General features: G+C 36.1%; 1 protein-coding gene across 1 annotated transcript in view; it reads right to left on the bottom strand.

Moving 5' to 3' along the window:
- LOC106640118 (histone lysine demethylase PHF8) overlaps positions 1 to 13,068 on the bottom strand; it is a 348,393-nt gene that overhangs the window by 190,108 nt on the left and 145,217 nt on the right. The window contains exon 8 of the mRNA XM_089595795.1: positions 704 to 897. Coding sequence (XP_089451921.1) covers positions 704 to 897 — 194 coding nt within the window. The remainder of the gene's footprint in view (positions 1 to 703; positions 898 to 13,068) is intronic.

Genomic DNA, 13,068 nt, shown 5'->3' with positions numbered 1-13,068 from the left:
TTGCGTTATTAGTGGCAACACAAAAGTTGCAAGGGTTAGATTAAGAGTATTTACCTACACTTTTAAAAATACCAAAATTCAAGTTAATATTTGTCCTACTTTTATAGTGGGATGTGCTCATTAAACAATAAGACTGAATGTAAAAGCAGTTACAATAAGTCAGATTGCGGGAAGCGCGTTAAACACAACTTATGATCTTAAACATTAAATAAGTAGTTGTTGTGCGCCCTGTATATTATTTTTCTTGAAAAAGCTTCATTAAAAGTCTTGATACGTTCCGACAAAATGCAAGCCCATGATTCTTCAAGTTTTTACGATATTGATGGTATGAGGCTACCGCAAGCGAGCTACTAAGCCGTTAAAACTCTCAAATTTATAATACTTTTATTATAACAGCCTTTACTGAATCTTATAAAATTGCTTCAGTTTAAGACAAATTTTTTCATCAAAAATTTTATGTATTTTATCAAAGCACATTACACTCATGCGTGTACTAAGACAATTGTTACAGTTTTTATAATTTAATTATTGACCAAAGTAATTGATTACGATTAAAAAAAAAAAAAAAATAAGAAAATTTTCATAACTATTAATGTGAAAGGAAATCTTATTACTAATAAACAAGAAAAAATATGTGAGAGTTAAACTTGATTTGACTCAAAAAAAGTTTTAATAACATTTTTTAATGCATAATAAGACTTACTAAAGTCATTATCTTGGTGCAGTTCATCAGTGTGATCTATTAAGAAATCATCTTCTTCTTCATCGGTCTTGAGTAAGGTATTATTTGATTGCACGGCATCAGAACATTTTGTAAGTATTTTCGAATTTGTGGGGTAACATTGTACACTAAACGACAGCATTCCAGCAATAGCTTCCCTTGTTGATGGTGACGTGCTAGAAACAACGTTCTTCTATTGAAATTATATTATAAAAACTATAAAAAGTTACTTTATAATTATAATTTGTTATAAAATTTATAGTATTCTTACTCAAGAGTTTATTTTGTTTCTCACTTTAATAGTATGGAGTTATAAGTATAATTCTAAGAATTTCTAGATGATGATCACTAAGTATTTTTACCTTTTAATAATGATTATATTTTTGTCAGCACATTTTATAAAACATCTACTATTTTATAGGTCTGCATTAAATCGATTTCATTAAGAAATAGCAGGGTTCTGTCAAACCCTAAAAATAATTGTGATTTTAACTTCGTTTTTAATTCACAACTAATCACGGTATTATAACACTATTTTGAACAAAAATTATTTACTATTCTTATAACTGTAACATCTATATAGCCTTTGTGAGATTAATTACACTATTTAAAATAAACGTATTTGAAAATATTTGATACCAAAACTTTATGAAATATAGTTCCTCACAACATAAAATAGCAAAACTACGTTAATTTTACCTAAATATGATAAATTTGTTAATGATAAATTGCCAAAAAGTAAGTATTATAAAAAAGTCCTACAGTAAACATTACTTTATAACACAGGCTTTTGTTATATTGTTAAATTTTCACAATTATAAATTACGCAACGAATTAGAATTCTGATACTTGTAACTTGCAAGAATAAAAGTGCAGTCATGTAAATAAGGCACGTGGAGCAGTCGCATATTTTACTATGCATGAAAATTAAATTTATAGGCATAGTATACACTGTAATCTTATAATAACTTACAAAAACAAAATTCAACATGTGTTTTTACAAGTTATACGGATGAACAGTGTGTACAAATGCAGATTAATACAGCATACATATGTTCGTTTGCTCGATATTATTACAAAAGACAAGCCTATTTCTATGAGTTTCTGTACTTGGGAGTTCTATGAGTACTCTCTATTATCGAAAATTTTTCTAGACATTTTTGGACTGTCGAAACGTATAATTAGTTGGAAATGCATCGTTTTGTTATTTTGGGCTTTAAAAAAAAACGAAAAAAATGAGCCTGCTTCTAATGCAAGTCTTTTCTATCATTGTAATATTAGCAATGTAAAACTTTCCTTAAACTCACACTACTATCCTTAAGGAAATCTTAATCTTCATATTAATAAAAATCAGTTTTCAATATAATACGATATGTACAAGAATTTTTAAGTAGCCTCTACGTTAAACAACTTGAACCTATGTTGAATAAAATAGATTTTATTACACGCATTCCTCTTATTGTGATTGACTGTTTTAAGCAAAATGAAGCTTTTAAAAGTGCGCCAGTGGACGTACGCTTGGAGTTCGAAGCACGAGAGAATTTCCGGGAAAATGTATCTGCTTACTGTCTTATTCTACAAGATCGTATCGTAGAGTACAATGATATGAGGGGTTATGTAAGAAAACTTGTTGAATCACGTCTATGAAATTGAAAAATATTTGCACTCTTCAATATGATGGAGTACGGGGTCGATATGCAGGGCTTCAAAAAACCTGGCAATGATTATGTGCTCAAGGAGCCATTTCTTTGGCAAAGATAAAATGGTAAATACAAACGCGAGAATTTGTGGCTTAAGCTGGTCTATCTTGGATTAGATTGTAAATCAGGTGATGTTGACTACACGAAAAATGGTTATGTGCTTCGTGAAAATCTCAAAGATGCAAAAAAAATTTTATAATTAGAGAATTGAAGAAAAAAATGGCTTGAAAGTTTTAATTTATAATTACTATGACTGATTAATATGACTGATTACTCACCATTTGAGCTCCCAACATTGGCTACTGCATGTGTCCACCATATTGGTGCAAATAGATCTATGTGTGCTGTCGACACTGTAAATCGAATGAAAAAATTCTACTTTCGTATGGAGTGGGTAGATGTCACTGACTCTGAAGAAGACGTGCAGTAATAAAACTATTGTATGAATTTGCTTTCTTATGAATAAATAAAAAATTATGTGAGGCTTCAATTAAAGTGTAGCTATTGAGCAGTCAACATCAAAATGGGTTCATACTTGAATAACCCAAAACGTCGGAGGAAAGCAGCAAAAATTGTTATACCAAAGACGATGAATATAGCTGGAAACCTCTTTTAGAGAAGCACATTGAGGCATCTTAGCCAAAAGTCACAAGCAATTATTATTTTGAACATCTTTGCTCATGTCTTAAAAAAGAAGGATAGAATAATTTTTAAAAACAATCGGCCCTTACAAGAGCCATAAATTTATTTTTTATATTTGTTCAAAATTTAAATAAATCTATTAAATAAAAAATTTTTAGTATTATTTAAGTAACCATTCCTCATGCAATTCTTACGATTGAAAACTACAAATTAATTATTACTATCAACAGAAAATTAATTTTGTAAATAAATTGTAAATGGCTATTTATAATGTCAACAACATCAACTTGTTGTTGCAAATGGTAAAACAATCAGAGATCACACTATCATTGAATCTTCACTACACGTATAGAGGCACGAGAGGATGAGAGCGCAGCATATCCGGCACGAGAGTAGGCGGCCGATCTGGCGCTAGTAGGTATGCCTGTGGCTCCATAGGGGGATACGAGGCTACCAGTGGTTTCACCAGAGGATGCAAAGCCTGAGTGGCTCCGTATACGTAGGGAGATACAAGGCCAGAGTCAATACCCCGTATGCTCCTAGCTATACTACTCATGACAATGTTGAATCCAGATGATATTCCACATGACACAATTAGCAAGTTTTTCACTAAAAAAAAAATAATATTGAGTCAGCTCCTTCTATAATTAGGAAACTTAGAAATAATGCTCATAGATGAAATTTTTATGAAGATGCTAAAATATCTGACGTACTTAAGTAAATTTTATATACACCTGCACATAAGTTATAAGAGTTTCGACAATATTATTGCCTTTTTCTATGTGTAACTTATATTGAGTAAAAGACAATTTTATTCTTTTAACTATGGTTTTTACGATTACATTTTCATCGAGAACAAAAAAAAACCATGCATGAAATCGCTAAATAACCCTCACATTTTACACAATGTAATTGTACTGAAATCCAAAAATTGATAAAACTCTTGAAGCATATGAGCCTAAATTAGAATTTTGTAATAGTGACAATAAAATACGATAAATTTAAATAATAATTTAAATATGTTTAGTAAAGTCTTGAAAATTACATTAATAAATATAACTTGTACAGAGAGAATGGAGAAGACGCACTGCTTCCACTAGATTAAAATGTACGAATAATTCTGTCTGTCTTCCGTGCTCAGTTTGCAATTGGTTGTGGTTTAAAGAAGACCTAAGAATAGCTACAGATCATCTTAAAAAAATTTCGCCAATAATTGTTAAAGTTAATAGAATCACTTTATATCTTACGCATTATTCAATAACTTAATAGTTGAATATTTATTTTCGGAAATTTCATTTCTATTGATATATATATTCAGTCATCCTGGTATGTGTGTGTGTATGTGAGTGTATGTATGGTATGGGTGTGAGATGAGTCACTCGCGGGACTGCGGGAGCGGGAGCATCGGCTCCTCACATGAGCAAATAGACAGTAGTATCTAACGGAGCGTTCGACCAACACGTTGACTAAGGGGCCATCCGCCCTTATGTATATATTCATGTAACTAAGTTAATAAACCTTTTGTGCTACCCGTATTTAGTGCTGATCTCTCCGTTTATTGCTCACCCTCTGCTTCCAACAAATACATAACTCATACTAACAGGTTATGGGCCCAGAGAGGTTGTGAGTGAAATTCTTTTGTTGTGGCCAAGTTTTTTTTGATTACTTGCTCCTCGCTAATTATCTTGTGTGTGTGCGCGTCAAGGCCAGTAAAAAATGGCAGACAAGATAAACGTCAGAAACATTCGGAAATTCGACGGCACAAATTTTCAAGTATGGAAATTCCAAGTGACGCAAGTCATGATTGCTTTGGGTGTCAAGGAATTGCTTATGAGCAAGGAGTCGCGGCCAGGAGATGACAAGGTAGCAGATCAGCAGGCATGGGACAAGAAAAACGCAAAACCCATGGTCGTGTTGTCAAGCTCGATGTCGGATGCTCAATCGGAGGTTTTAAAAACATGCGATACAGCAGCCGCCATGTGGAAAAAATTCTATTCTCGAGGAGCGCTCAGCAACAAACAAGCTTGTAATGCTACAAAACTTTCATCAGTTAAAAATGGAGCTGATGGATTCCGTGGTAACATATTTTACAAAGGTTTAAAACCTTGCTCGTCAGTTAAGCGACGTAGGTGAAAAAATGTCGGACACGGCCGTGATGGCAAAAATTCTCGGAGTATTGCCCGAGAAATATGGTCCCCTTATAACCGCTTGGGACAGCGTTGAGGTGGCACGCCAAACACTCGACATTTTGTAAGAAAGGCTGATCAGGGAGGAAAGGCGACTTTCATCAACAGCCGAGGCGATAGGAGCTTTTTCATCTCTTGCTTCTATGGAAAAGAAAGATAACAACGACCAGAACCTTCGAGAAGGTAAACAAATGGAGTGTTTCTATTGCCATAACAAGGGTCATTTTGCCAGGAATTGTCGCAAGAAGACGCGAGACATGGAAAGAAAACAAAACAAAGGAAGTCGACTGTCATCAGATCGCCAAGGGCGCCAGTGTTTTGGTAAGCAAAATTCAAATTCGTCGACATTCAGTGGTGCGCTCACCGCAACAGTGATCTCAGCCAAGAGGAGGCTAACGCTACGTGTGCGGACGAGTCGACGGGCATGGATACAAAGGATGTCTGGCTTACCGACAGTGGAGCAACATGCCATATTACCTACCGCAGAGAATAGTTTTACGAGTACCACCAGATCAACCAGGTAGAAGTTAGCCTTGGTGATAATTCCAAGCACAAGGCGCTGAGTGTTGGAAAAATTCGTATCCAGCGACTCATAAGAGGCGAATGGCGTGATGGAAGGCTTGAAAATGTTCTTTACGTGCCAACATTCAGAAAGAACCTTTTCTCAACAAACGTGTCAACCGCAAAAGGATTACGTGTTGTGTTTGAGGAAAGTCGCATGCAGGTACAGATGCCGGATACCGGTGAGGTGGTCGTCGAAGGAGAAAAGTACGAGGGAAATATGTGCTCTCTACACATTAGAGTGTTATCATCGAAACAGGCAAATGTAGGTGAGTGCTCACTCCAATCCGTGCATGAGGCCCTTGGACACGTCAACGTACAAACCATAAAGAAAATGGTAAAAATGAATCTGTCGAGGGGATTGGATCTATACAGGAGAAGAATTTCTTCTGCGAGCCCTGCCAGTACGGGAAGATGCACCGGCTGCCATATAGAGGTTGTAGCGATGAGGAGTCTCAATTTGGAGTGGGTGAGTGCATGCACGTTGATTTGTGCGGTCCCATGTCCGAGAGTCTTGGAGGCGCAAGGTTTTTTATGCTAATAAAAGATCGGCAGTCCAGCTTTGCTCGTCTGCAGCGTATTGCCCCCAACAAAACGGCCGCATAGAGAGAGAGACAACAGAACAGTCGTTGAGTCGGCCAGGAGCATGTTGTGTGGTGCAGGTATAGAAATTTCTCTACGGGCAGAGGCAGTCAATACTGCCGTGTACGTCTTAAATAGGACGCTAACCTCACAAGGAGGCACAACGACGCCCTATGAAAAATGTTATGGAGCCAAGCCAAATGTATCTCATCTCAAGCCTTTTGGCACAACGGCTTACGTCTATGTACCAGATTTCTTCCGAAAAAAATTCGATGCCAAGGCAAAGAAAATTACCCTTGTTGGATACATGGATGAGTGCAAAAATTACCGCCTCTATGATTCGAGCAAACAAAGGGTCGTTGTAGCTAAGCATGTGAAATTCAATGAGAATTGCACCAGCACAAATAACATCGGATTAACTATCGGCCTAGAGGAGGACATGCAATCTGAGAAAGAAAATTATCCACCGACTGAGGAACATAACGACTACATGGAGGTTGACTCTTTCTCTGTGGATCAGGATGTCGCATCGGAGAGCGACACGGGGGACGTGGGAATGGATGTGCAGGACATAGATCAAGAAGAAACGACAAAAAATTATAAGAAGAGGAAACCAGCAGACACTTCATTCGACACTTCAAAACTCAGAGACAGGAAGTCAATAAAGAAACCGAGGAGATACATGGTCAACATAGCACAAGTCCAAGAGCCAAACTCTTATATTGAAGCCCTTAATTGTCAACAAAAATCGAAATAGAGGGCTGCAGTCAGTGAGGAGCTTGCATCGCACGAAAGGAATGGCACTTGGGAGATTGTGGAGCGACCAAAAGGTATAAAACCACTGGATACCAAGTGGGTTTTTAAGGTTAAAACAGATTCCCATGAAAATGTTGAGAGACACAAAGCTAGACTGTGTGCAAGAGGATTTAGACAAACTCATGGTGTGGACTATGAGGAGACCTTTTCCCCTGTTGTCAAGTATGAGTCTTATTGGCGCTTGCGGTACAAATGGACATGGAGATCATTCATACATGATGTAAAGACCGCTTTCCTTTATAGGGAGCTCAGTGAAGACATCTATGTAGAAATTCCTCCTGGACTACAACTAAGTGATAGAAGGAACAAAGTGTGTAAACTTAGAAAGGCAATATATGGACTCAAACAGGCGTCTAGGTGTTGTTCACTGGTTTCTTGTGCAAATTTGGTTTTAAGAAGTGTGAGAGTGAGGTGTCGGTTTTCACGCGGAGGAGAGAAGACAGTGTAGTTTATCTAGCCCTTTTCGTCGACGATGGACTGTTGATTGGTGATAACACAAGTGAATTGAAATATGTGATTGAGACGCTTGAGAGTGAATTTCAGATGACGGTTGGATCAGCTGACGTGATCGTCGGTATGCAAATCATTAGGAATCATGAAAATCAAAGTATTTTTATACATCAGGAAACATATATAAACAAGGTCTTAGAAAAATATAACATGACCAATGCAACTCCATGTAGCACGCTGGCTGATCCAAGTGTCGTATTAGATGTGCCAAAACATATTTGTTATTATAATACGCCGTATCATGAATTAATAGGCTCTTTGATGTTTTTGTCAGTGGTCAGTAGGCCAGATATTTCATATATTGTAAATTATTTAAGTCGTTTTAATAGTAATTTTGATAAGAGTCACTGGGAAGCACTAAAACGTGTGTTGAGATACTTAAAGAATACGTCTAGATGGGGTATTGAATACAAGCAAAGGGAAAGAGAAAGAACATTGTTTTGCTCATACTCGGACTCTGATTATGCGGGTGATCGAGAGTGTAGAAAGTCCACGAGTGGCTGTTTGATTGAGATGGCTTGTGGCCCCATCATATGGGCCTCTTGTAGACAATCAGTAGTAGCATTGAGTACAGCTGAGGCAGAATACATTGCTGCTAGTGCAACAGCAAAGGAAATAGTTTGGTTATGAAATTTCTTGAATGAAATGGGACATCCATGTGCTGATGCATCTATGTTATGTGTGGACAATCAGTCTGCAATTCAATTGATGAAGTATCCATCCTCTATGAGAAGTGTAAAGCACATTGATGTCAAATTTTATTTTATTCGTGATTTAGTATTAAAAGGTGAAATAAGTGTAAAATATGTTCCTAGTGCACAGAAATTAGCTGACATTTTAACAAAGTGCTTAACCAAAAATAGAATTTATAACTTAGTCAAGTCCATTGGTATGAGAGAAAAAGATGGGATGTCTGAACAGGGGGAGTATTGATGTATGTATTCAATCATCCTGGTATGTGTGTGTATGTGAGTGTATGTATGGTATGGGTGTGAGATGAGTCACTCGCGGGACTGCGGGAGCGGGAGCATTGGCTTCTCACATGAGCAAATAGACAGTAGTATCTAACGGAGCGTTCGACCAACACGTTGACTAAGGGGCCATCCGCCCTTATGTATATATTCATGTAATTAAGTTAATAAACCTTTTGTGCTACCCGTATTTAGTGCTGATCTCTCCTTTTCTTGCTCACCCTCTGCTTTCAACAAATACATAACTCATACTAACAATTTCCTTAGAATTTCACTAATTTCTAATCAATCAATTTAAGTTGTACCTGCAGTGCGTCTCTAGATAAAAATAAAATTCCTTATTTGGCTTCTTACAATAGTTTTTTGTACCAAGGAATCTCTCCCAATTTACTGAAACATAATCTGATAACGAAACAACTGATTAAGAAACGTACAAGAACGGTATAGTATTTTCGGCCGAATTGAAAATGTTCCAGCCTCTGTTGATAATATGGTTTAATCTTTGCCGTGGGATATTAATGAGAAACACTGCATTTACGTGAGCATTAACATACAAATGATACACAGATCTAGCTATGTGCATGGGTTAGTTAATAAACGTGTGATAAAAATGTGGTTATAACACTTACAATAAGTACAATTGCCGTTATATTAATTCTACAATATAACAGTTGATCAATCTGTTTTTCACAATGATGATGAAATTTACATTATTGACAATAATTGTTGGGAGAACACTGACGATTTTAATTAAGATATTTCAATTAAATATGATCTCATTGCCCAGCAGCACACTGTGATTTGGAATAAAGACAAATATCGGAGAACTGCACTGGGGAATTTATTTAGAGTGCCTCAGAGAATTTTATTCTTAGAGAAATGATAATAGAGGACATAACGACTTTGAAATACTGTGCTCTACGGTGGTCGCAAGAGTGAAAGGGAACGCTACAGGAGTTCATGTCCTCTTCTAATCAGATGAGGCTTCCGTACAGTGCGCATGTGTTTTTGGTTAGAAGAAGACGGCGACAAGGGGCTTTTTTATAGCGTACTCTCTCACTCCTTGGATCAGGTAGCCTGTCTCGTCATGTCATCTGTTCCAATATCTCTATGATTTTATTTGATAAACATGCAAAGGAATTGTCTTTTTCTACTACTTACTTTGGACAGTTTTAAATTTTTCAACAGAGCATTAGAGCCACGCCATTTGTAAAAACTTCCAGTAAATTGAGACGCACAGATCAACGAGATATTACACTACATTGAAAAATTTTCTGAGCAGTATACTGAGTGATGTTAATCAAGTTTAACTACTATAAATGATAACTATTTTTATCCCAGTATGAGAATCAAAGGCATCTGGAATCATAGCTCTGCAAAAACATAAACATAATTTTTTATGCTACAAAGAAGTTGTTGCTCATAAACCACAAAAGTACAGATTTGCGACTCCTTTTATGCTTTCTCATAAGACTCTGATACTAACGCGAATTGAACAAGATAAACAAAAATTTAAGGATTACGCTTAATAATATTCTGAAATCAGACTTAATATGGAAAACTTTGATTACGACAGTATTGATCATTTTTTTTTTTAAATCTGTATTTCATCTGATAATGAATATTACGACATATTAAGAACACAAACTACATGACCAATGGTACATTACGTCACTAGGACACAAAGTACAAACATGAGCACCCGAACGGCGCGATTGTTGTATGTTAGTGCCCGAGTCGCGTATAATGTTTTTCTTACCGAGGGCGCAAAGTGCAATTTCGTGCCCATGGGCACACTTTGCGCCCGGTAAATCACTTTGGGCCCTAGGGCAGAAAAGGACTTTGGGCCTGGAGGGCGAAAAAACTTTTCTGCCCGTGGGCCTAAAGTAATTACAAAGGCGCAAAGTGTGACCCGAGGGCAAAGCGGCATTTGCCCTTTGGGCCCATGGTAAGAAAAAATATTTTATGAACGATTACCAGCTAAAAGTGGCACAATACCTTCAACCGTTTTGTTTCCAGAATTTTTCTTACTATGGGCACAAAGTGCAAATGACACTTTGCGCCCTTGTGCCACACTTTATCACTTTGGGCCCTAAGGCTGAAAATTTTTTTGCGCCCTCTAGGCCTAAAACACTTTTCTGCTATAGGGCCCAAAGTGATTTACGGGGCATCAAGTGTGTCCAAGGGCTCGAAATGGCACATTGCGCCATCGGCAAGAAAAATATCATACGCAACTCAGGCACCAACATGCAAAAATCGCGCCCTTCAGGCGCTCGTGTTTTTAGTTTGTGCTCTAGTGACGTAATGTAATATTAAATTTAAATATGAATCTTAAATTCGTTTTTAAAGAAATTTTTGTAATGCTTATGTTGCAAAGTACAGTAATAAAACAAACAGAGGTAAGTAATTTGCAACGATAAAATTAATTGAGGTAACGGAGGAATACTTAAAGTTTGACATCATTGAAATTACTAGAAAAATAAGTGTTAAAATGTTGAATGGTGCTAAAATGGTAGTAAATGATTCATCTAATTATAACAACTTACAAAATAAATTTTACTTGTAATAATAAGGTTAATAGTCGTTGAAGAATTTGTATGTTAAAAAGTAGGGTCAGCTTATCTATTTGTATAAGAACAATTATGATGACTTATAACAATAAATCTCATAGAGTACTTTTGGCTGAAACTTCTAGTTGCAAGATAATGAAACCACTTTTTTAATGGTTTATTATATGACAAGCGCTTTCTTCTATTAGAGGCTATTGGTTTCTGTACAAGACAATAATGCAAATGAGCTACGCTACTATTAATTAAACTATAATAATCTCATATTGCGCTTCTCGATAGTCAAGAATAGTAGATAGATGAACTTGACATAACCTATTACGATTATATCTCTTTACAATGAACAAGCTAAAACCATTGACTGTACTGCATCACCTGTCAATTTAACCATCGCAGAATTGGCGACTTAAATAATTATTTACTAAAAAACTGTCTATTTTCACGAATTCCACCGGTGGAAACTTTTTTTAAGAAGATAATAATCTACAACATATATTAATTACAGCCGATTCCACAGAAAAACAAAAGTTTATCAAGTTGCTGCAGGATCCTTTATTATTTGGGGCCTGTAACAACCCCATTGGTCCATTGGAGTCTGAAAATTTTTAAAAAAATTACTTGTTTCCAATTAATTACATACATGTATGTTTCAGATCATTGAGAACTAAGGCAGTTTTACTCTCCTTATCTGGCTATGCCCTTTGGATTTGCATATAACTACACCAAGTAAATTAGGCGATTTAACTCAAAAAAGAAGTAATATAATGCAACTTGATATCTTTTGTGTGAATTAATGGTATATACCAATGAAAACCAACTGACTTATTAATGTACGTAATTAATGATGCTTCATCGGTAAATGTTTTACCTAGCTAGATGTGGGAGAACATTTGTAATCGAGTTGATCATGAAAATTCCCAATAGGTTCAGAGACACCAATGGCTACTATAATGCTTACATAAAATTCGTATTTATAGGAAAATGTGCAGTTGCTATTGGTGGTACTACTCTGCATACAACTTCGAAAATATTTTCGAGACTGCTTTCTTTGACAACAGAAGTTGTGCCGTAATACAGAACAGTGTTTACATACGTGAAAGCTTTAATTATTGATATAAGTATGGTTGGTGCTAAATTTTTTAGTCAAATTAACAATAAATTAAAGCAAATCATGGAAAACTTTGACATAATTTTTGGTGGATTACATATAATTTTAATAAGCGATTAAATACAGTTGCCTTCAGTTCATGCAACTGGTATTTATAAACAGACAGAACGAAGTATGGTTAGACCAATACTATGGCGAGAATTAAAATGATATGAACACAAGTAATGCGCCAAGAAAACAAACAATTTTCTTCTTTGCAGATGAAAATTGGTAACGTCAACGTAGTAAGTGAGAAAGATATGGCACTGGTTGGTACGCATTTGTTAACAAAAGAAGATGCTACAAAAGCTTGTCTACATGAAGTACGGTTTTTCTTTGACAATGCTTTTTTAAGTACTTCAATATAGTAAACAGGTAACGTGTCCAAACATGTCACAGAACCCTGGTCACCAAAAAGTAGCAGCAAGAGTCTCATATTTAGTATCCTCTCTCTCTTTTAGCTTACTATTAAATGTAAAATTTCGGTGTAAGGCTTGAAGGTAACACTAATAAAAATGACTGTAGAACTCAGCCTGACTCTTTTTTCGCGCTTCTCGTCCATACCTTTGAAGTGTATGTGCACTGTTCGTAGTATGAATGTGTGAACGGCCACTACCAGTATCTCAGCGTACTAGGAGGTAGCATAGCGACTGTGGTCAATCCAC

Source organism: Copidosoma floridanum, unplaced genomic scaffold, assembly GCF_036245765.1.
Source record: "Copidosoma floridanum isolate Cflo_tuat_1 unplaced genomic scaffold, Cflo_Japanese_pri ptg000004l, whole genome shotgun sequence".
Taxonomy (NCBI): Eukaryota; Metazoa; Arthropoda; class Insecta; order Hymenoptera; family Encyrtidae; genus Copidosoma; species Copidosoma floridanum.
This window is presented reverse-complemented; position numbering and strand designations above follow the sequence as displayed.